Source organism: Peromyscus leucopus, chromosome 6 (genome assembly GCF_004664715.2).
Source record: "Peromyscus leucopus breed LL Stock chromosome 6, UCI_PerLeu_2.1, whole genome shotgun sequence".
Taxonomy (NCBI): Eukaryota; Metazoa; Chordata; class Mammalia; order Rodentia; family Cricetidae; genus Peromyscus; species Peromyscus leucopus.
The window spans coordinates 65,606,293-65,629,283 of NC_051068.1; the positions used below are offsets into that span (position 1 = coordinate 65,606,293).

The 22,991-nt window shown below is 43.4% G+C and overlaps 1 protein-coding gene across 1 annotated transcript; it reads left to right on the top strand.

The window, feature by feature from the left end:
- The first annotated feature begins 589 nt into the window (after positions 1 to 589).
- Positions 590 to 16,439, top strand: Cd5l (CD5 molecule like). Its single transcript, XM_037206739.1, is given in 10 exon segments — positions 590 to 731; positions 3,504 to 3,539; positions 7,801 to 8,124; positions 9,607 to 9,843; positions 9,846 to 9,929; positions 11,423 to 11,746; positions 12,864 to 12,890; positions 12,893 to 13,201; positions 13,742 to 14,062; positions 15,528 to 16,439. Coding segments are annotated over 10 exon segments (1,734 nt in total). The 5' UTR covers positions 590 to 679; the 3' UTR covers positions 15,548 to 16,439.
- The last annotated feature ends 6,552 nt before the right edge of the window (positions 16,440 to 22,991 follow it).

Here is a 22,991-nt window from a genome sequence, read left to right on the forward strand (position 1 = left end):
ATTCTGGCATGCTCGTCTTTGGTGGTCTCTCTGGGGGACACGATCTGGGCACAACACTAGAAGAGCAGACTGCATATTAGGCCTTCTGTTCAGTACTTGGGAAGCTGATTGAAGACAGGAAAGCCCGCCCTAACAGCAGAGCTAAATATACAATCATGGATTATGGTATGGACCATCAAGGGTATATTTATATTTATTCTTTGGCCTCTAGCCCCTGCGTTCTCTAGGCGCTTCATTTGGAAGTCAAGTCATTCAAGTTGACATACTTGCCCCACAGACCTCACTTTTGGAGGCTAATTATGGTCTAGGCTTCTAACGAAAGAGGACCATACTTGGGCACCTACCTTCCCTTATGAAAGCTCATTTACACAGAGGAGGAATGAAGCAGAGGCAGGTTGAATGAGGCTGTCAGTACATTCAAAGCATGGCAATAACCGCCTTTCCCCCAGCACCCCCTTTTTCAGGATCTTAGCCACTCTCAGTCACCTCCCTTCCTCCAGGCCTGCTGAACTCAGCATATCTGCCTTCCACATACCTCCTGCGCAGCGCCCCCCCCCCCCCGCCAGCCCATTGGCTTTGGGTCATTTGATAAGCTTCTTCTGTGCTCAGCACTTGTCTCTCTTCCTACCCCTAGCACCCAAAACCAACATTGCTGCCTGAGACCTGCATCAGACTCAGCATGCCGTCTTCAGCTGCCTGGCTCATGGCTCTACTGCTCAACTTGATGCTTGGTGAGTGTCTCTGCTCCTGTTTGTCTGGACTTCGGGGCTTTCTATTTCTAGCGTAGTCTCCTATCCTGATTCAGGTACCCTGCAAGAATGGTAACTTGTTCTAGAGCTTAGAAATCCCTTAAATCCATATTTGAAGTTTTGCCTTACTCGCCAGGTTTTTGTCTATTTCCCTATATTTACACAATTTTATATTCATTTCCTCGTACACACATTTCTCTAGATGTACTCTTAATAAAGGAGATGGCTGGATGTTGGGTAATGGTCAGATAGAGTAAGGGGAAAATATAGCTGTCATGAGACTTTTCTTGAGTAGCTCATACTTACCCCAGAGAGTATTTTCTTTCTGTAATAAAACACCACCCACCTCTTTTCCTCAGATCTTTTTAAAAGTGTTTATTAGAAAAAAAAAAAAAGAAACAAAGACAGTAGAGCCACAAAATAATCGTCTTTCATTTGTCTGTTAGTCTAGTGTCTTCTGAAAAGTGTTTCATATGTTTCTCTAATTTCCCCAGGATGAGTCTAGATCAGGGGTTCCTCAATCTGTGGGTCACAACCCCTTTGGGGGTCAAACAACCCTTTCACAGGGGTCACCTAAGACCATCGGAAAACACAGATATTTGCAATATGATTCATAACAGTAGCAAAATTACAGTTATGAAATAGCAGCAAAAATCATTGTATGGCTGGGAGTCACCACACCATGAGGAGCTGCATTGAAGGGTCCCAGTGTTGGGAAGGCTGAGAACCGCTGTGCTAGATGTTGGACAATCTGGAGTTTGGGTATGCAAAGAAACATGTGTTTTAGCCATGGCTCTTAACTGAATTTTTAGTTTATCGTACTTCTCTAAAATTTTGCTCTCTGGTCTGCGAAGTAAAGATAGATAATGTTACATTCTCCAGATGTTTTTAAGAGGATTTTGTGTGTTTAACAGAGGAAAACCTTGTGTTGTTGGCCAACTTTATTTTAAGACTGTTTCATTGGCCTGAAACTGGCCCATTAGTCTAGGTTGGTTGGCCAGTGAGTATGGGGGAGCCATGCCTTACTAGGAGCCTTTTATTAATGTAATTAATATGTGATATCAAACGATGTTTACTAATCTGCTACCCTAATAAGTCTCATCCATTTTTAGTGTCTTGATTACTGAGAACATTACCAAAGTCCACACTGTTCTTCCAGTTTCAGACTTATAGGCACAATATAGGGTCCTGACCATATCTTAAACATCTCTACATCCCAGCAGAAACCAACAACTAGTCTTGCCTCTTGTAGATTACTTTTGAGCCCCCAAGGCTCACCTGAAGTCTCACCTCCTTCACAAAGGCCTTCAGATCTACGCCACCTGCACTTGTCTATCCCTCCTGTCAGCAGTGTTCAGAAGCTCCAAGCCATTTGCTGCCTATACTACACTGCTCCTGTGCATCAGCTCGGCACGGTTGCTTCCTGTCCACTGTCCTCCTGTTTTGTGTGGGAGGTTATGCAATGCATGCACATAGTGTAGCTGAGCCTCAGGCTGAAAGTAGGCTCACTGTGAAGAAGATTAAGAATAAGATGCTCCTCCGTGCGGTGGTGGCACATTTAATCCCAGCACTCAGCAGGCAGGTCTCTGAGTTCAAGTGCAGCCTGATCTACAGAGTGAGTTCCAGGACAGCCAGGGCTACAGAGAAACCCTGTCTTAAAAGACAAACAAAAAAGAAAGAAAGAAAGAAAAGAAAAGAAAAAGAAAAAAAAAAAAAGAAAAAGAAAAGAAAGAGAGAGACAGACAGACAAAGAGGTTCCTGGGAAGCTATTTATAGAAAGAAGTATTTCAGAATTAATCACTGAGCTATTTGTTTGAAAACTCTAGACTAGTCCAAAGATACGTGCTCTTTCGGGAAAATTCTATAACACGTATGTGGTGAGCAAATTACATAATTGAAAATGCTTAGCTTCAGGGGCAACTGAGGGTTACAGGACTTCACAGTGTGACGGAGCTGACAGAAGAGTCCAACCATACCATAGATCATGTAGGGAAAAAGATCACTCATATTCCAAAAATATGCTGGAATTTGGGAACTAAAGAAAGAGCTGCTCCTGGCCTGCTGATCTAAATTAAGTCTAGATGAACCACAGTTTACAATCCGCGAGTGACTTTTACACTGTTAAATGGTGGAGGAAAATAAAAATAAAAATATCATTTTACAATGCACAAAAAAATACCTGGAATTTAAAATGATGTCAGTATACAAAGTCTCTGGGACTCAGGCAATGCTCATTTGCATTGTGGGGGCAGAGCTGAGCAGTTGTAACTCAAAATTCTTACTATTGGCTCCATACAAAGGGAGCCTACTGTCATCTGAATGCAGTGCTAGTGAATACATCCGACCCTGCCACTCTGCCTTGCCCATGTGATCACTGCCTTCCCCACCAGTGACTGTTCGGTGGCCTCCGGTGCTCGTTTCTGTGAACCAGAACACTACATCACCACACTCCCACTTGAAGCAGGTACAGTTAGTCACTGTAAATAATAGTAGTAGATACTGCCTGCCTGGTGCCTGAGGTAGAGCGGCAGTCTCAGGCAAGGGTAAGTCAGTTAACTCAATAGAATTGGCCTCTGTGGCTCCCATGCTGTCCTTTGAGTCTGGTGCCAGGAGAAGGCCACGACAGGGCTGCCCTTGGAGTCTATGTGTCTCTCATGTTCCCTTAAGAAGTTGGGAAGGGCCTTCTAACCATGGGTGATTTGAACAAAGACTTGGAAACAAAGACTCTCTGACCTTTCCTTTTGGTTTCCTCAGCCATCTCAACCGTTTTCATTGGATCCTGCCTCTCCGGTAAGAACATTTTTTTTGTCTGTCCGGGTTTTGATTTTGTTTTGTTTGTTTGTGTTGTTTGTTGAGTTCTCAAGAGAGAAGCCTCTAGGCTTACGACTGAAGAAAAGCTGTAGCTTCCTGGGCTGTGAAGAGATTCAAACCAGACCAAGCAAGCATCCTTTCTGGTGTCTATGCCAACCCATTGGTCTTGTGTGGGTGGATTTCCACCTCCAGAGTCTAGATGGGTTCAGGGTGATTTTCCTGCGAAGGGTCCTCTGTGGCCCTAGAACTTCATGCAACATCCAAACAGGATAGACAGGTCCTCACATCAGACCCCTTTGTGGCCTTGCCCAGGAGAGAGATGCCTTTTCTCCTTCCTGGTTCCCGCAGTCCAGGCCCCCACTAGCTGCCTCCCCCAGGAGGATGTGTCGTGGTAAGAGTGATGCAGAGAAGGGGAAGATGGGATGGGGGACGAGAAGGGGAAGACGGCATGGGGGAAGAGAAAGGGAAGACGGGATGAGGAAGAGAAGGGGAAGACGGGATAGGGGAAGAGAAAGGAAAGATGGCATGGGGGAAGAGAGGGAGAAGACGGCATGGGGGAAGAGAGGGGGAAGACGGCATGGGGAAGAGAAGGGGAAGACGGCATGGGGGAAGAGAAGGGGAAGACGGCATGGGGGAAGAGAAGGAACCACAGACTATGCTTTCAGTTTCTTTTACCCCTCCATGCTCTCTTTTGCTCGATGGTGGAGGCCTGACCAGAGACAGAGCCATAGGTTACTATAGTGAGACCCTCTGCCTCATAGGCACAACTTGATATATTGGGGTGCTATTTCCAGTTCTCATCCAGGTGCTGAGATCACTTGATTCTTTTCTCTTAGCCTCCATGGTTGTCACCAACACAGGCACTGCCTGGTCTCTTTGAGGTCTCCTCACACTAAGGATGTTGCACACACACACACACACACACACACACACACACACACACACACGCTCTCTTCCTCCTTTCAAGCCTGCTGTTAGGGCACTGCCAAGAATGCAGTCGGCCTCTTTACCTCTTCCCTCAAGCTGAATTTCCTCAACTCCATTACCTCCAGTCAATTCTTTTCCACTTATCCTCGATGAACTCTTGGTTTATATCATCTTCTCTGAAAACTGCTCTCTAGTTTTCTATTCCATAAAAATAAATAAATAAATAAATAAATAAATAAATAAATAAATAAAAATATAAAAATTCATCAGAACAAGAATTTTACAATCCAGAATGAAATAAGTTAGCCCATGAATGATCCTGATAGCAACTCTTTCCTGCTCTGCAAAATAATGCCAACCCAGACTCCAATCTTAGATCCAATGACCCAAAAAATTGCCTCCACATGACACTCTTGATTTATATCTGTACTCAGATTCATAAACTTGAACTCAGATGCACACCAATGGAAACAGCCTTAGTTATTTTAAAAATAGAGCATCCTTCGTTCATATTTTTTTGACGAGTCCATACATGTAAACAATGTATCTTGATAATAGTCGTTCTCAGCTTCTCCCTCCTACTCCCCCAGGAACCCTCAGCATGTCCTGTTTGTGCTGCCTATTGGACTGTTGGCTGATCTTGTTGGCTTGATCTTGTGCCGGTCTGATGCTCCTAACCGTAGATGAGTTGGTGTTCAGAAGACAGCATTTCAGGGCACCCCTCCCCATCCTCTACCTCTTAACCTCTTTCTTCTCATCTTCCACCACGTTCCCTGAGGTGCTGATACAAAGATCTTATTCGGTGGTCCCTTATCCTCAGTACTTTGGCCAGCTATGAGCCTCTTCATTAACTAATGCCCACTGCAGAGAGGAGTCTCTGACCAAAATTGAAGGAAGCGCTAATATATGCGTACAAACACAAATATTTAGAAGGCAAGTTAGTAAGACAATAAGTTACCCCTCCCATGACCTATGACCTCCCCAGTCATGAACTTTTGACCAGGCTTACAGTGCCAAGCATGAATTCTCTCCTGTGGAGCAGGCCTCAAATTCAGTCTGAAAGCAGTTGGTTACCCCATAACTTTCATGCCACTATATTACACCAATTGGCATATTTTCCCTGGAAAGTCAGTTTACAGGAGGCACGGTTCACCACCAGATATTCACTGGTGCTTTTCTCCCACCTGCATCCTGCCTAGCACCTTTTGGCACTATGCAAGTGAGCAGGGAGGGAATTTTCAGGTCAGTTCCAGATTGGTTTCTCTACATCCTACAACAAGTGTGACGTGTCTTCAGCAATAGTCTCTTAACATGGAGTTATGGTCAGCAGCCAAGAACAATGACAATAGTCTGTGTTGTTTATGGAGCCGCTGGGCTTTCCTAGTTGATAACTCACAAGGAAGCATCTCAGACTGGACACTGAGATGTTCATGTCTTCTAGGGGAAGCATTATCTGCCCCTGCAGGTACCTGTGTTCAAATTCATTCTTCTTTCCAAAAAATTGTATTTTTAATTATCCTACAAAGTAGTGGGTTTCCATAATGCTTCTTCATCCATCTTGGTTGTGGTTAGCTTACCCCACCCTGTCCTCTCCTCTGTCTTCAAGCTCCTAATGCTGTGTAAACCTTTATCCTCTAGGATTTTTACTCTACTTTTATTCTGTCCTACTGTCCCCTCACTCCTCAAGACCTCTCCCTCTTATGGACCTTTCTAGTTTTCTTCATAAACACTTCACATTAAACATACAAACCTAAACATTTTATGCTAGAATCCATGTAAGAGTGAGAATATGTGATGTTCAACTTTCTGGGTCTGGTTACCTTGGTATGGTGTTTTCCAGATCCATTCATTTTCCAGCAGATTTTGTAACTTCATTTTTCTTTAAAGCAAGTAAAGTTTCATTGTGTACTTTGTAGTACATATGTAGTACATTTAACTTTTGTTTTGTTTTGTTTTTCGAGACAGGGGTTCTCTGTGTAGCTTTGTGCCTTTCCTGGAACTCACTTGGTAGCCCAGGCTGGCCTCAAACTCACAGAGATCCACCTGCCTCTGCCTCCCAAGTGCTGGGATTAAAGGCATGCACCACCACCGCCCAGCTATGTACTACATTTTCATTCTCCATTGTTCTGTTGATAGACATCTAGGCTAATTCCATGTGACCGTGCAGGCAGTCATGGCGGCTTCAACTAAAGTGTCAATCTCAGGACCAACCACAGAATGCCAGACCACATGTGGTCTTCTCTAATATAGTTGACCTTTAAGTTGACCTTGCCATTGAATGAAGACGTTATTAATTCAGCCCTCTGCTGTACTGCTCTGAGGCTACAGCAATTTGGCAAGGTGGTTCCGAGCTGTGATAAAATCTCTCAAAGGGAATAAAACCCATCTTGTTCCTCATTCTTTTCTGAGTTCACAAAGCGATACTGGAAGCATGGATTTTTCCATGCAGTAGATATGTATTGTCTGATATGTTTGTCTTCGGTTTCCCTAACTGCCTTCTCTGCCCTACTTCCTAGTGGAAGGGAGAAAATTTATGTTTTTTTTTTTTTCATTCATGGAGTTTTAATAAGGAAGTACAACTAAGTCCTTGATTCCTCAAACCCTATGGAGAGGCTCCAACCCCTCTCATCCTCCCAGACCACTGGTCAAATCATCAGGATTTTAAGCCTTTGAAGCTCTGACTCTTTCCTTGCTAATTTCTCCTGAGCTAGGTGTTTGGACAGGGATGATGTTGCAGGAAACAGCAAGAGAGGGGAAGGGAAAGAAAGAGACAGGGGCAGGGAGAAGGGGGATATGGAGGGAAATGAGGGGGGATGGGATGAGGAGAGAGTAAAGAGAAGAAAATGTATCACTACTATCTCAATCTGGCTATGACAAGAGAAAGTCATGAAAAATAAAAGAACTGCAAAAATATCATCCTTATACTTTTGTTCTGGGCTGGGGCCCATATGAGAGCCCTTACTTCTATGAGGAGAGCTTTCCTTACCTATGAAACTGAGGACAGACACTGATTGGTCCTGTCATTCTGACCACTAGAGGGTCTAAAATCTCTGCCAAGTCTTCAGCCAACTTCTTTGTCTCAATGATCTATCTGATAAGGATATCAGTACATCTAGGTGTCTTAAAATGGCATTTCTTGGTTGTGTACAATTAATAGCATAAACATATCCTGATGAAGTCCTTTTACCTCTCCTATTCTGACTCCAACTCCCCCATGCTGTCTGTCAAAGTACATGGACCCCAAAATGACCACATATACCCCTAAGCACACTTGTGCTTCTCTGAGGCCTCCAGCTAATGTATCTCTTTGCAGGGTCTCCATCCAAAGTGCGGCTAGTAGGAGGTGCCCACCGCTGTGAAGGGCGAGTAGAGGTGGAACGCAATGGCCAGTGGGGGACTGTGTGTGATGATGGCTGGAACCTGACCGATGTGGCTGTGGTATGCCGGGAGCTGAGCTGTGGACCAGCCATCAAAGCCCGAAGTGGTACATCATATAAGCCACCAGCACCAGAAGAGCAAAAAGTTCTTATTCAAGACGTTAACTGCAGGGGGATGGAAGACACATTGTCTCAATGTGAGCAAGATGATGATGTTTTTAATTGCCCACATACAGAAGATGCTGGGGCACAGTGTGAGAGTGAGTACGGGAGGCTCAAGGACCGTCTTCCTGTAGCCTATACCCCATGTGGCCATTCTGTTAGCCTTTATTTCCTGTCGTGGACTTTCACACAGTACTACAATCAATGATGGCAACATCATCCTCTCCATTTCACACTCTCTTGGCTGTGAGACTTGGATATAATGATACCCACAATTTTTACCCATATTGTTTCTGTCTTAGTTTCCAGCTAGATACGAGGCTCAATTTCTCTTGTTTACACACATGCAAACAAATATACACAGATCCATCAGCCACTGAAGATTTGTTCAGTGTCTGTGTCTGGAGCTGGGATGGAGTTATGGAAGAGCTCATGGGATTTAACATGTGCTCTTGTGAGCATTTCCAGTCTCAAGTTGTCTATCAGCTTAGTTGGGAAGACAGGAGATGCTGGTAGGAAGCCAAAGCAGTCTCAGAGACAGGTGGATACAGGCATATAAATGAAGACGTTATTAATTCAGCCCTCTGCTGTACTGCTCTGAGGCTATAGCAATTTGGCAAGGTGGTTCCGAGCTGTGATAAAATCTCTCAAAGGGAATAAAAACCATCTTGTTCCTCATTCTTTTCTGAGTTCACAAAGCGATACTGGAAGCAGTAGATATGTATTGTCTCATAGGTTTGTCTTCGGTTTCCCTAACTGCCTTCTCTGCCCTACTTCCTAGTGGAAGGGAGAAAATTTATGGTTTTTTTTTTTTTTCATTCACGGAGTTTTAATAAGGAAGTACAACTAAGTCCTTGATTCCTCAAACCCTATGGAGAGGCTCCAACCCCCCTCATCCTCCCAGACCACTGGTCAAATCATCGGGATTTTAAGCCTTTGAAGCTCCGACTCTTCCCTTGCTAATTTCTCCTGAGCTAGGTGTTTGGACAGGGATGATGTTGCAGGAAACAGCAAGAGAGGGGAAGGGAAAGAAAGAGACAGGGGCAGGGAGAAGGGGGATATGGAGGGAAATGGGGGGGAGGGGATGAGGAGAGAGTAAAGAGAAGAAAATGTATCACTACTATCTCAATCTGGCTATGACAAGAGAAAGTCATGAAAAATAAAAGAACTGCAAAAATATCATCCTTATACTTTTGTTCTGGGCTGGGGCCCATATGAGAGCCCTTACTTCTATGAGGAGAGCTTTCCTTACCTATGAAACTGAGGACAGACACTGATTGGTCCTCTCATTCTGACCACTAGAGGGTCTAAAATCTCTGCCAAGTCTTCAGCCAACTTCTTTGTCTCAATGATCTATCTAATAAGGATATCAGTACATCTAGGTGTCTTAAAATGGCATTTCTTGGTTGTGTACAATTAAGAGCATAAACATATCCTGATGAAGTTCCTTTACCTCTCCTATTCTGACTCCAACTCCCCCATGCTGTCTGTCAAAAGTACATGGACCCCAAAATGACTGCATATACCCCTAAGCACACTTGGGCTTCTCTGAGGCCTCCAGCTAATGTATCTCTTTGCAGAGTCTCCATCCAAAGTGAGGCTAGTAGGAGGTGCCCACCGCTGTGAAGGGCGAGTAGAGGTGGAACGCAATGGCCAGTGGGGGACTGTGTGTGATGATGGCTGGGACCTGAACGATGTGGCTGTGGTATGCCAGGAGCTGAACTGTGGAGCAGCCATCAAAGCCCGAAGTGGTACATCATATAAGCCACCAGCACCAGAAGAGCAAAAAGTTCTTATTCGAGACTTTAACTGCAGGGGATGGAAGACACATTGTCTCAATGTGAGCAAGATGGTCATGTTTATAATTGCCAACATACAGAGGATGCTGGGGCACAGTGTGAGAGTGAGTATGGGAGGCTCAAGGACCATCTTCCTGTAGCCTATACCCCATGTAGCCATTCTGTTAGCCTTTATTTCCTGTCGTGGACTTTCACACAGTACTACAATCAATGATGGCAACATCATCCTTTCCATTTCACACTCTCTTGGTTGTGAGACTTGGATATAATGATACCCACAATTTTTACCCATATTGTTTCTGTCTTAGTTTCCAGCTAGATACGAGGCTCAATTTCTCTTGTTTACACACATGCAAACAAATATACACAGATCCATCAGCCACTGAAGATTTGTTCAGTGTCTGTGTCTGGAGCTGGGATGGAGTTATGGAAGAGCTCATGGGATTTAATATGTACTCTTGTGAGCATTTCCAGTCTCAAGTTGTCTATCAGCTTAGTTGGGAAGACAGGACATGCTGGTAGGAAGCCAAAGCAGTCTCAGAGACAGGTGGATACAGGCATATAAATGAAGACGTTATTAATTCAGTCCTCTGCTGTACTGCTCTGAGGCTACAGCAATTTGGCAAGGTGGTTCCGAGCTGTGATAAAATCTCTCAAAGGGAATAAAATCCATCTTGTTCCTCATTCTTTTCTGAGTTCACAAAGCGATACTGGAAGCATGGATTTTTCCATGCAGTAGATATGTATTGTCTGATATGTTTGTCTTCGATTTCCCTAACTGCCTTCTCTGCCCTACTTCCTAGTGGAAGGGAGAAAATTTATGTTTTTTTTTTTCATTCACAGAGTTTTAATAAGGAAGTACAACTAAGTCCTTGATTCCTCAAACCCTATGGAGAGGCTCCAACCCCCCTCATCCTCCCAGACCACTGGTCAAATCATTGGGATTTTAAGTCTTTGAAGCTCTGACTCTTCCCTTGCTAATTTCTCCTGAGCTAGGTGTTTGGACAGGGATGATGTTGCAGGAAACAGCAAGAGAGGGGAAGGGAAAGAAGGAGATGGGGGCAGGGAGAAGGGGGATATGGAGGGAAATGGGGGGGAGGGGATGAGGAGAGAGTAAAGAGAAGAAAATGTATCACTACTATCTCAATCTGGCTATGACAAGAGAAAGTCATGAAAAATAAAAGAACTGCAAAAATATCATCCTTATACTTTTGTTCTGGGCTGGGGCCCATATGAGAGCCTTACTTCTATGAGGAGAGCTTTCCTTACCTATGAAACTGAGGACAGACACTGATTGGTCCTCTCATTCTGACCACTAGAGGGTCTAAAATCTCTGCCAAGTCTTCAGCCAACTTCTTTGTCTCAGTGATCTATCTGATAAGGACATCAGTACATCTAGGTGTCTTAAAATGGCATTTCTTGGTTGTGTACAATTAAGAGCATAAACATATCCTGATGAAGTTCCTTTACCTCTCCTATTCTGACTCCAACTCCCCCATGCTGTCTGTCAAAAGTACATGGACCCCAAAATGACTGCATATACCCCTAAGCACACTTGGGCTTCTCTGAGGCCTCCAGCTAATGTATCTCTTTGCAGAGTCTCCATCCAAAGTGCGGCTAGTAGGAGGTGCCCACCGCTGTGAAGGGCGAGTAGAGGTGGAACGCAATGGCCAGTGGGGGACTGTGTGTGATGATGGCTGGGACCTGAACGATGTGGCTGTGGTATGCCGGGAGCTGAACTGTGGAGCAGCCATCAAAGCCCGAAGTGGTACATCATATAAGCCACCAGCACCAGAAGAGCAAAAAGTTCTTATTCAAGACGTTAACTGCAGGGGGATGGAAGACACATTGTCTCAATGTGAGCAAGATGGTCATGTTTATAATTGCCAACATACAGAAGATGCTGGGGCACAGTGTGAGAGTGAGTATGGGAGGCTCAAGGACCGTCTTCCTGTAGCCTATACCCCATGTGGCCATTCTGTTAGCCTTTATTTCCTGTCGTGGACTTTCACACAGTACTACAATCAATGATGGCAACATCATCCTCTCCATTTCACACTCTCTTGGCTGTGAGACTTGGATATAATGATACCCACAATTTTTACCCATATTGTTTCTGTCTTAGTTTCCAGCTAGATACGAGGCTCAATTTCTCTTGTTTACACACATGCAAACAAATATACACAGATCCATCAGCCACTGAAGATTTGTTCAGTGTCTGTGTCTGGAGCTGGGATGGAGTTATGGAAGAGCTCATGGGATTTAACATGTGCTCTTGTGAGCATTTCCAGTCTCAAGTTGTCTATCAGCTTAGTTGGGAAGACAGGAGATGCTGGTAGGAAGCCAAAGCAGTCTCAGAGACAGGTGGATACAGGCATATAAATGTGCAACCAACCAATACAGTTGCACAAACAAATGGCTACATTGTGTGTTCCTTCACTGTTCTACGTAACTAGCTTTCTAGGAATTAACAGTATGTGTGTGTTTTCTCCAAAGCCTGTGATTGGACTGCAAGGCTGACTCTATCTGCTTCTTTTTGTCTCCCCACAGGATTTATCATTAAAGAAAAGATGCTGCCCCCTCCCCCCAATGTTAAAGTCTCCAGGGTTTTTTTGTTTTTGTTTTTGTTTTTGTTTTTTAGGAAAGTCAGGGTTTGGGAGCTTTAGTCTGGATTACTTGATTTATGCCAACATTGAGCCAAAATATTTTGACATTTTTTGTTAACATGTGTATTTATTAATACTTAAATCAGCAGATTAATATTAAATCTATAGCTCTTAACTGTCTTTTGTGAGAAGCAGTAAGTTGACTATGGAAATAAATTAGAAAAACTAAAATGCTACAGAAATGATTATGATTTATATGGGGACCAAGAAACCACCACTTCAGTCCCTTGGCCCCCAGCCATTATGTGGTGCTTACCACTCTAATAGCCTTGTACTGACCACCAAGAACAGAGCCATGTATAATCAGACTCCCTTTTCTGAGAAGACCATATACTAGCATGGAAGAGACATGGCTTCTCCCTTTCTTTCCAGACCCAGACATCGATAGCCCCTTCATCCCAGAGATGTGCGACTAGTAGACGGCCCGGGACGCTGCCAGGGTCGTGTGGAGGTGCTGCACCAGCTGGAGTGGAGCAGTGTGTGCAAAGCAGGCTGGAATTTACAGGCTTCCAAGGTGGCGTGCAGGCAGCTGGGATGTGGGCGGGCGCTACTGACCCGCGCATGTTGCAACAAGACGACTCAGGGCAAAGGGCCCATCTGGACGAGCCAGATGTCGTGTACTGGACAGGAAGCAAACCTTCAGGACTGCCCTTTTAGGTCTTTGGAGAAAAATTGTACCCATGATGAGGACGCATGGGTGGAATGCGAAGGTAACAGAATATAATGGATCCTACATCCGGAGATTAGGTTAATTCATAAATGTAGTTAAGGAAACCCAGGCAAACAATATTTACAAAACTACATATGCACTAAAAGGCCATTGTAAACTTATATATTTGTGTGGATTGCCAATTCTCTTAAAAATAACTCCCTTTGTAGATGGAAACAAAAATTGTGCATTGTGCAATCGTACTATGAACTATGATGTAGAATGCCGTAAATAGGGTATACATGCTGAGTTCTTTGGTTTGTAATAACCACTAGAAATTCCTTCATACATATTGTGTATCTATAAATAATAGATATTTATGAATATAACATATAGAGATACTATATTTAGAAAATAAAGTGGAAACATTCTAGTTAGGGAAACAGAGTTGGAAATGGAAGGAGACTTAAGGAAGGAGAGACTGTCGCCAAAACACACATAGAGAGTCTCAGACTTACTGGTGGGGCTTTGGAGACCACGCGCGTAATCTTATTTTCTCTTTTCATCTCTTACGTCACCACCTTCCCCCTTCACCCTGCAGATCCCTTTGAGCTGAAGCTGGTAGGAGGAGACAACCCCTGCTCTGGGAGGTTGGAGGTGCTGCACCAGGGTACCTGGGGCTCTGTCTGTGATGATGGCTGGGGAGAGAAGGAGGACCAAGTGGTATGCAAGCAACTGGGCTGTGGGAAGCCCCTTGTTCCATCCTCCAAAGCCCGAAAAAGCTACGGACCTGGGGCCGGCCGTGTCTGGCTGGATGATGTCGTTTGCTCGGGGGAGGAGCAGTCCCTGGAGTCCTGCCGGCACAGGTTCTGGGGGTACCATGACTGTACCCACAAGGAAGATGTGGCGGTGATCTGCTCAGGTAAGTCCTACTGACCTACTACGGTTGCACTTCCAAGGGACGAAGGCGGAAGAGAGGCAGACGCCTCTAGTGGTCAGAGTAATTCCACCAGGGTTGAGAGTCACAGTGGTCATTACCTGCTCTGTACAAGCAAGTCTCCACGGTTAGGATCCAGGCTCCTAGCAGTAGTTCTGTTTTTCTTTGGAGTCTGGAAGAGGTTGGTGATGGGCAAGGATAGGTATTTTTAAAATACAATTATTGAACATAAGAATATTAGGAGTTGATCAATGTCCTTATATTAAACATGAGAAAAAGTAAGTCAAAGAAAACAGTTTGCCAAACTATGCAAACGACTTTTAAACCATACAACAAAACTAAATAAATTAGTTTTTGCTTCCTACCCCAGGTCAGTTCTCTGAGGTGACCCCAACCTTCAAGCCCTAATTTTGAGCTAACTATAGAAGGCAGGTTGACCTCAGTCTGACATGGCTTCCTAAACCTTATTTCCAGTGTGTGTGTGTGTGTGTGTGTGTGTGTGTGTGTGTGTGTGTGTGTGTGTGTGTGTGTGTAGGAGAGCTGAGTGGCTGGCAGGGAGCTCTTTTGAGAAGGCCTATGAGCATCTTGCCAGAGAGTACGGGATCCTGGCCCTGAACCACTGGCCTCTTCGAAGGAGGGAAGGAAGGAGAGGAAGGTTCAAGTATAACTCCTGACTCTAGCTGAAGGGCTGCAGCCCAGCTGTGGAATTAGGATGGGGAGGTGGCTGTTTTCTTTTAAGTAACTAACTCTAAAGTGAACTGAGAACTGATTTTAACCAAAAAGAATGTGGGGGAACAGTTAATGCCCAGAAAACATTGAACTGTGTACTCTGCAAATACTGCTTCACCCTAAAATTCAGACAAAAAGACTCCTTTGTCCAATTTACCTCAAAGATTTTGTGAGTGTGTAAGGATAAGGCATGAACACAGTCAACCATCCTTTCCCCTACGTTCTGCATCCGTGGATTGAGAAATATTGGAGAAACAAAGCTGCACCTGTCCTGAGCACACAGACTTACCTTATCACTATTCCCTTAAGACTGTAGCAGGACCGCTCTTCACACAGAGGTGCTGTACTCGGTGTTGGAAGCAATCTCGAAATGACTTAAAGCACACAGAAGGAGGTGCTTAGGTTCTTTGCAAATTTTTGTATACTTCATAGAAGACTATCATACCTGTGGGTTTTGGCATCCTTGGGGAGGCTGATATGAACTGTCTGTCCATGCAGAAGAAGGCCTGTACTATTTGTGACTCACAGAGAATGTAACTGTTGTACCTTTGGAATACAGCTCCAGATTATTACCTCTCTCATATCATGGTGGGCTCCACATGTGGATTAGCTCTTTCCTGTTCTAACCCTCCATCTACTCCCTTGGCCAGTTTAGCTTGAGGGGAACGAACCTTTCCAAACCTGATTCCACCCTCACTTCCTTTTTCTCTTCTCTTTACAGAAAGTATCCCAAGACTTTGATGGATAACCTGGATCCCTGCCTGACCTGGATCCCTGCTGCTTGCTCAGTTGGGCCCTGATTCTTCAAGTGGTTATAACCTGCCATGAACTTTAGCCACCTCCGCTGAGCCTCTTAGGAGAGTGAACAATGTGCTCAGATCTTGATCTCAGGGATCCCCTCTCCCATAATCACCTCAAGAGATGAGCTGCTGAGCTCCCTTGCTGAAGAAGTGCTTCCAGTTGCCCTGTGCTCACTGTTGACCCCTTGGTATTGGTTCCAGTCTTCACTTTCTCTTCCCAGCCTAACCTGCAACTCTTGGGCCTGACGTGGGATCAGTTGTACAGGCCATGACTAAGGCCCAGCCTATCTGTAAACAACACTGAGGATATGATAACAAAAGGAGAGCATGAAAGGGAATGTGGGTAGACAGTATTTTGGAGGTAGGGGAAAAAATAGACTTCTTCGAATGTTTTTTAAATTTTATAACAAGAGAAATGACCATAATAATAATGCTTCACTACCCTGCCATCTCTCAGAGAAAGTAGCAGGGCGGTTTCCTGCAGCCCTCAAATGTTACTCCTTGAGTTCTAAATGTCTACCCAAACCCATATGTTTGAAGTTTGCTGTGTGATACAACAGTATTTTGAGATGGGGCCTTCGGGATCTAACTGCATCACATGGTCGGATCCCTCAGCCCTTTATGAGCAGATTACTCATTGGTGAATCCACTGGGAGGTGGTAGAAACTTCAGGAGGTGGGACCTAGTTAGAAGAAGGAAGTCATTGGGATGTGCCTTTGGAAGGGGATATTTTGTTCCCTGCTTGATCCCCTGGCCGTGTTCAAGGGTTGGTTCTATATCTTGGCTATTGTGAATTATGCTGCAATAAAGATGAGTGTGCAGGTATTTCTTGATATGCTGGTTTTGTTTTCTTGGATTTATGCCCCAAAGTCAGTTGCATTTTTATACTCACATGGCCATCTCATACCCATAGAGAGATCTTCACAAATGCTTTGAACAGCACACTCCTACCCTCCTGGGCCTTGTTGGTAGCTCCAGCTGTCCTGTGTTAATTAGCACTTTCCAGGGATTGGTTCTCCAGGTAAGTGGATTTCTACCAAGTTATTCTGGACCTGGAAACGGACATTTCTCACATATGACAGAGACCAAAAATCGGAAGAAACCCTTCCGTGGGGACACACAGGTAATAGCAAAACACATGCATGGACAGAACCACACATGAAGCCAGTTCCTGGGATCCAGTGGCACTCCTGACTTCATGTCACAAACTGCTGTGTAATCATAGCAATTTTTAAAACTGAGTTATCTGGTATTGGTTTTAGTGCTTCTAACCAAGAACCCCAACTGATCAATGAAGTGATGTTCTGCCCACATTGGCTGAGGCTGACCAGATAAGCCAGTTGTTAGCAGTGTAGACATCGCCATTGCATTTATACAACTCACAGGTACAATAGCAGGAGACAAGGACCTTTGACAGGAATACCACTCCAAGGTACTGACCATGGCTGCCCTGTTTTGCCTGTTGAATACTTAAAAGCTAACATTCACAGATAAGAGAAAACATAACAGTATTTGCTTTGGGGTGTGTGTGTTGGGTTACTATACTCAGGATGATTTTGCCAACTTCATCCATATTTTGTTAATCGTATAATTTATTTTTTAATAGCTGAATAATTTTCCATTGTGTATTTGTACCAGTTTCATTATTCATCAGTTGATGAATGTCTACACTCTTAACAGTTTCTGGCTATTTTGAATAAAGCAGCAATGAACATGGTCTTCAAGTACCTCTCTAGAAGGATCTAGAGTCCTTTGGGTATATAACCAAGAGTAGCATAGCTGGGTCTTCAGGAAGATCTATTCCCTATTTCCTGAGGCACCGCCACACTGATCTCCATAGTGACTGTACAAGTTTGCACTCCCACCAGCAAGGGATAAGAGTTCTCTTTTCCCCATACCCTTGCCAGCATGGGCTCTCATTTGTTTTGTTGATCTTAGCCATTCTGGTTGGTATAAGATGAAATTTCAAAGTAGTTTGGATTTGCATTTCCCTGAGGACTAAGGATGTTGACCATTTCTTTAAGTGTTTCTCAGCCTTTTGTGTTTCATCCTTTGAGAACTCTACTTAGTTCTGCGCTCCATTTAATTGGGTTGTTTGATTTCTTTATGGCCAGTATTTTTAGTTCTTTATACATTTCAGATACTAACCCTCTATTGGATGTCTAATTGGTGAAGATCTTTTCTCATCCTGTGGCCTGCAGCTTTGTCTGAATGATAGTGTCCTTTGCCATAAAACAAAAAGTTCTTCAACTTCATGAGGTCCCATTTATTGACTGTTGATCTCTATGCCTGTGCTATTGGTGTCCTGTTCAGAGCCTCTTTGCCTGTGCCAATGTGTTCAAGCTTATTCCACACTCTTCTGTCTTATCAGATTCAAGGTATCTGGCTTTGTGTTGATGTCTGTCTTAGTTAGGATTTCTAATGTTGTGAAGAGACACCATGACCATGGCAACTCTTATAAGGAAAACATTTAATTGGGGTGCCTCGCTTACAGTTTCAGAGGTTCAGACCATTGTCATCATGGTAGTGAGCATGGTGGGGTGCAGGCAGATGAAGTGACGGCTACACATTGAAATGCAGGCCACAGGAAGTTGACTGAGACACTGGCTGCTATCCTGAGCATAGGAAACCTCAAAGCCCACCCCCACCATGACCCACTTCCTCCAACACAACCACACCCATTCCGACAAAGCCACACTTCCTAATAGGGCCACTCCCTGTGAGATTATGGGGCCAATTATATTCAAACTGCCACAAAGTCCTTGGCCTATGAGAGTTGAATTTTGTGTGAGGTGATGAATATGGAATCTGTTTGCATTCCTTTACAGGCAGCCATCCGGTTGGACCTGCACCATTTGTTGAAGATGCTGTCTTTTCTCTAGTATGGTTTTTTGTTTGTTTGTTTGTTTGTTTTTTTGTTTGTTTGTTTCTTTGGCAAAAGTCAGATGTCCATATGAGCATGGACTTAAGTTTTCATCTTAGATTCAATTCCAGATCATTACATCTGTTTTTATGCAGCTATCATGCTGTTTTTATTACTATGGCTCTGTAGTACACTTTGAAATCTGGGATGGTGTGTAGCATGAATCTTAAATGGTCTTACTAATAAAATCAAACCTGAGGCCAGGTATTGGGGTGAATGCTGGAAGATCAGAGAAGCAGAACAAGCCACAGCCACCTCAACTTGCCAGTTCCTCAGGTGATCCTGTTTCCTCAGACTGGAAACCTCTGAGTCCTTATCCAAAACTGTAAGCGAGCCACCCCAATTAAATGTTTTCCTTATAAGAGTTGCCGTGGTCATGGTGTCTCTTCACAACAATAGAAATCCTAACTAAGACAGACCTCAACACAAAGCCAGATACCTTGAATCTGATAAGACAGAAGAGTGTGGAATAAGCTTGAACATTGGCACAGGGAAAGAGCCTCTGAACAGGATCTCAGCTGACCTGCTTCTCAAAAGCCTGAAAGCTTAAACCAGCATCTAGTTCCTCATCCTCATGCCTTAAATGCCTTTCTGCTTTCTGCCATCAGTTCCTGGGATTAAAGGCATGAGTCACCATGCCTGGCTGTTTCCAGTGTGGCCTTGAACTCACAGAGATCCAGGCGGATTTCTGCCACTGGAATGCTAGGATTAAAGGCGTGTGCCACCATTTTCTGGCCTCTATATGTAGTGGCTGTTCTGTTCTCTGACCCCAGATAGGTTTATTAGGGTGCACAATATTTTGGGGAACACAATACCACCACAGTGGTGATAATTTTTTTCAGAATTTCCTATGTGAATACCGTGTTCACGTCATTTCCACCCCTCCCTCTACCCCCTCCAACTCCTCCTATTCCTCCCCCAACTAACTCCCTCTCAAACTCAAGACCTCTTCTTTACTTGTAATATATATTACAATTAATACATATAATATATAACATATTTTTATTATATTAATATTAAATTGGTCAATAAAATCTATTTCTATCATATAAATATATTTATATTTAATTGTAATACTTACATATATATCTTACTGAGTCTGTTTGGTGTCACTGAAATATACACTCATGTCCAGCACTGATCACTTGTGTCTTAATTAGGGCTTCTATTGATGTGATAAGACACCATGACCAAAAGCAACTTAGGGAGGAAAGAATTTATTTCACCTTACAGATTCTAGTCCATCGTCCAGGTAGGTCATGGCAGGAACTCGAGGCAGGAACTGATGCAGAGGCCTTGGAGGAGTGCTCCTTACTGACTCCGGGCTTGCTCAGCCTGCTTTCTTATACATCCAAGGGCCACCTGCCCTGGGGTAGCAGTACCTGCCTTGAGGTAGATCCACCCAGGTCAATCACTAATTAAGAAAATGCCAAACAGCCTTGCCTACAGGCCAGTCTTACAGAGGCATTTTCACAATGGTGGCTCTCTCAGATAACTCTAGCTTGTGTCAAGTGGTCAAAAGCTAGCCTGTCAGGGAGCTCGTCCCTGGAGGAAGATGATTCTCCCTTGCTCCACAGCAGTCTATGCCCTGTACCTCTTCATGAACCATGCAGATCCCTTTCTCAGTTTCTCATTGGTCAAGTACTTTAAAGTATAAATCTTCACCATACTCACTTAGGTTTAACATTCCCTGATGGTGGTGCCTTTATTCCCTTCCCATTTGCAGTTACTTCCCACAACAGAGACTTTTTTTGCTAGCTTCCTCTTTTCTAGAGGATCTAGTATCTTGTTACTAGAAACACGGACTTAGTCCCCTACACAGGCTGCCTATGACTTTTTTTGTTCATTTTTGTTTTACTGTAAGATTAATTTCTGGTTTGAGTAGTGGTAGTCAGGAAGACAAAGGCTGCTCCTCTGTAACGTGTAAGCCTTATTCTCTCTAAGGTTGTTTGAAATGGACTGTCCTATTTTTTTTCTCTACACTGGAAGTCTTAGCTAGTGCAATGAGGCAAGGAAAGGGAATAACAAGTATACAAACTGGAAAAGAATTAGAATGTTTTTATTCACATATATGACCAAATGTAAAAAAAAAATGGGCTCTATCAAAAACCTACTCTAAGTAGCAATATTTCCATATACAAAATTAATTGTATTTATATGCAAAGCAACACTTAAAACTTGAATATTTATAATATTGCTGTTGGTAATATAACCAAATATGGAGGGCCTAAGGACATATTTAACAAAAATGTAAACCACCTACACATTGAGACTACATAACATTGAGGGAAGATATTAAAGGACTCCCAAAGTCATAAGATTATGTTGTTAATTATCTACAAATTTTTCTTGCCTGAAGGAAAAGATTTCCCAGGCATAGCAAAAATGACATAAACAATGAAATAAAAATTTATAAACTCGACCACCAGAATCAGAATTTTATCTTTGAGCTGCACTGATAGAAAAATGAGAAGTCAATTCATAAACTGGTCTAAAGTGCCAACCCTCTATAGTTCTTGGACTATATCTCATCTTAGTAGTAGGATTAATAGCTCTGGTTATAAACAGGAAGATGATGTAAAGAGACACTGGAAGACAGACATGTGAAAGTTTTACAGACACATGACAAGCATTCAGCCAGCTTTCTCAGACATCAGAGCCATGAGAAGGAAGCCGGTGTCTCTGAGTGGCTGAACAGCACAGGGGGCTGAGAGCTAACAGCGGGCAGGAGTGCAAAATCACTTGTGTAAATAACTTGGCAGTCTCTTTAAAAGTTAAATAGCTCCAGACTCAACAAATACATGAGTGTTTACAGCAATTTTGTTCATAACGCGTGAATGAATCTCAGAAATATTAGGCTAAGAAAAAGAATTTAGAAACAATAAATATATATTTTCATTTTTTAGGAAGCCATAGAGACTAATCTAATCTATAGTAACAGAATGCAGATTAACAGTTACACAGGCTTGGGGTGCCTGAGAAGGGATAGGCAGGCAGGCAGGCAGGCACATGCGCGCGCGCCGCGCGCGCGCGCGCGCACACACACACACACACACACACACACACGCACACACACGCACACACTACACACACACATGTCTCACTGCCAACCTGGGAGAAATGAAACACTGGACTCCAAGACACTGAAACTCCTATAGGATTTTAATATTAGGAAAAGCGAAAGGCTGAATGAAACCTGCAACCAGCCAAGTAGGGAGCTTGTCTCCTGGAAAGAGAGTCCACAGGGTACTAACTGTGTGTCAGTCCACCTTACAGGATGAGACTCAAGCCCAGACAAGGATGAGTCAGTGGTGGGAGGGACCACACCTTGACCAGGACCGCTTAGATGTGCACATCACTGGCTCTCTATTTAATAAACTTCAATCTTATTTTGAGACTGCAAAGAAGGGCTAGGGAGGTCACTGTATCTCTTGTCCCTCCTAATATGGCCACACTGAATAAAAACCCTTTTTCTGTTTGTTTAGTATCTATTTGGCTGTGTTAAGTGACTTATTGAGGGTGAGTGGCTGCAGCTGACTAGTATTTTCTAAGCAGGAATGGACCAAAGCAAGCCCCTATCCCAGACCCCTAAGAGACAATGGAATAGGGACTCTTCAACTGAGCCTGTCTCGTAGGTCTGTAGAGGAAGGAAAGAACTCCCACCTCAAAGGAATAGAGACATGGTTTATTCTGGAGTGAACATGAGTGATCATGGCCCAGGAACACAGATGCAGTGTTTTCCTCCAAATACCACATTCCAAAGAGGTAACAATTTCATTAACTTTTTATAGTAATGGGACAAAGAAAGTCATAAAGTAACACACTTTTCAAATTAAAATAATGTACATGTTCATATATTTATTCATATATTCATATATGAATTCAATATATATTCTCATATATTTGTTTTCAAAATAAAATAATATACATGTTCAAATACATAAGTACATCAAGTAGATGGGTTATAGCAGAACAGGGAGGCCTGAGAGAATTATTAGGTATTTGGTTGGTAGAAACTAGGGGTCTATTCATACATTCCCAAAGGGTTTACATAATGGTGACAAGAGTCAGCTCATGCAGAGAAGAGAGCAATAGGTGGTTATTAATGGAGACAAAGATGGCCAAGACAATTTGGCCCTGGACTTGGCAACATCCCAACCTTCCCACATCACTGAAGTTCTAGTCAGTCCATCAACCTCTGCAGACACAGCGTCTTTCCAGAATTTCTCATTCACAAGCTCAGACTGTGACCCCTGGGTATAGACTGTGACCTCATGTCTAGTAATACACACACACACACACACACACACATTATTTTATACCATTAATATGGTTGTATTTATATCAGTTTACCTTTGTCAAAAATCATTACGCTGTATACTTATAATGAATTCATTCTAGTTTATGCTAACTGTACTCCAATGGGCAGATTTATTTCAATGCCTTTAAATCTATGAGGCAG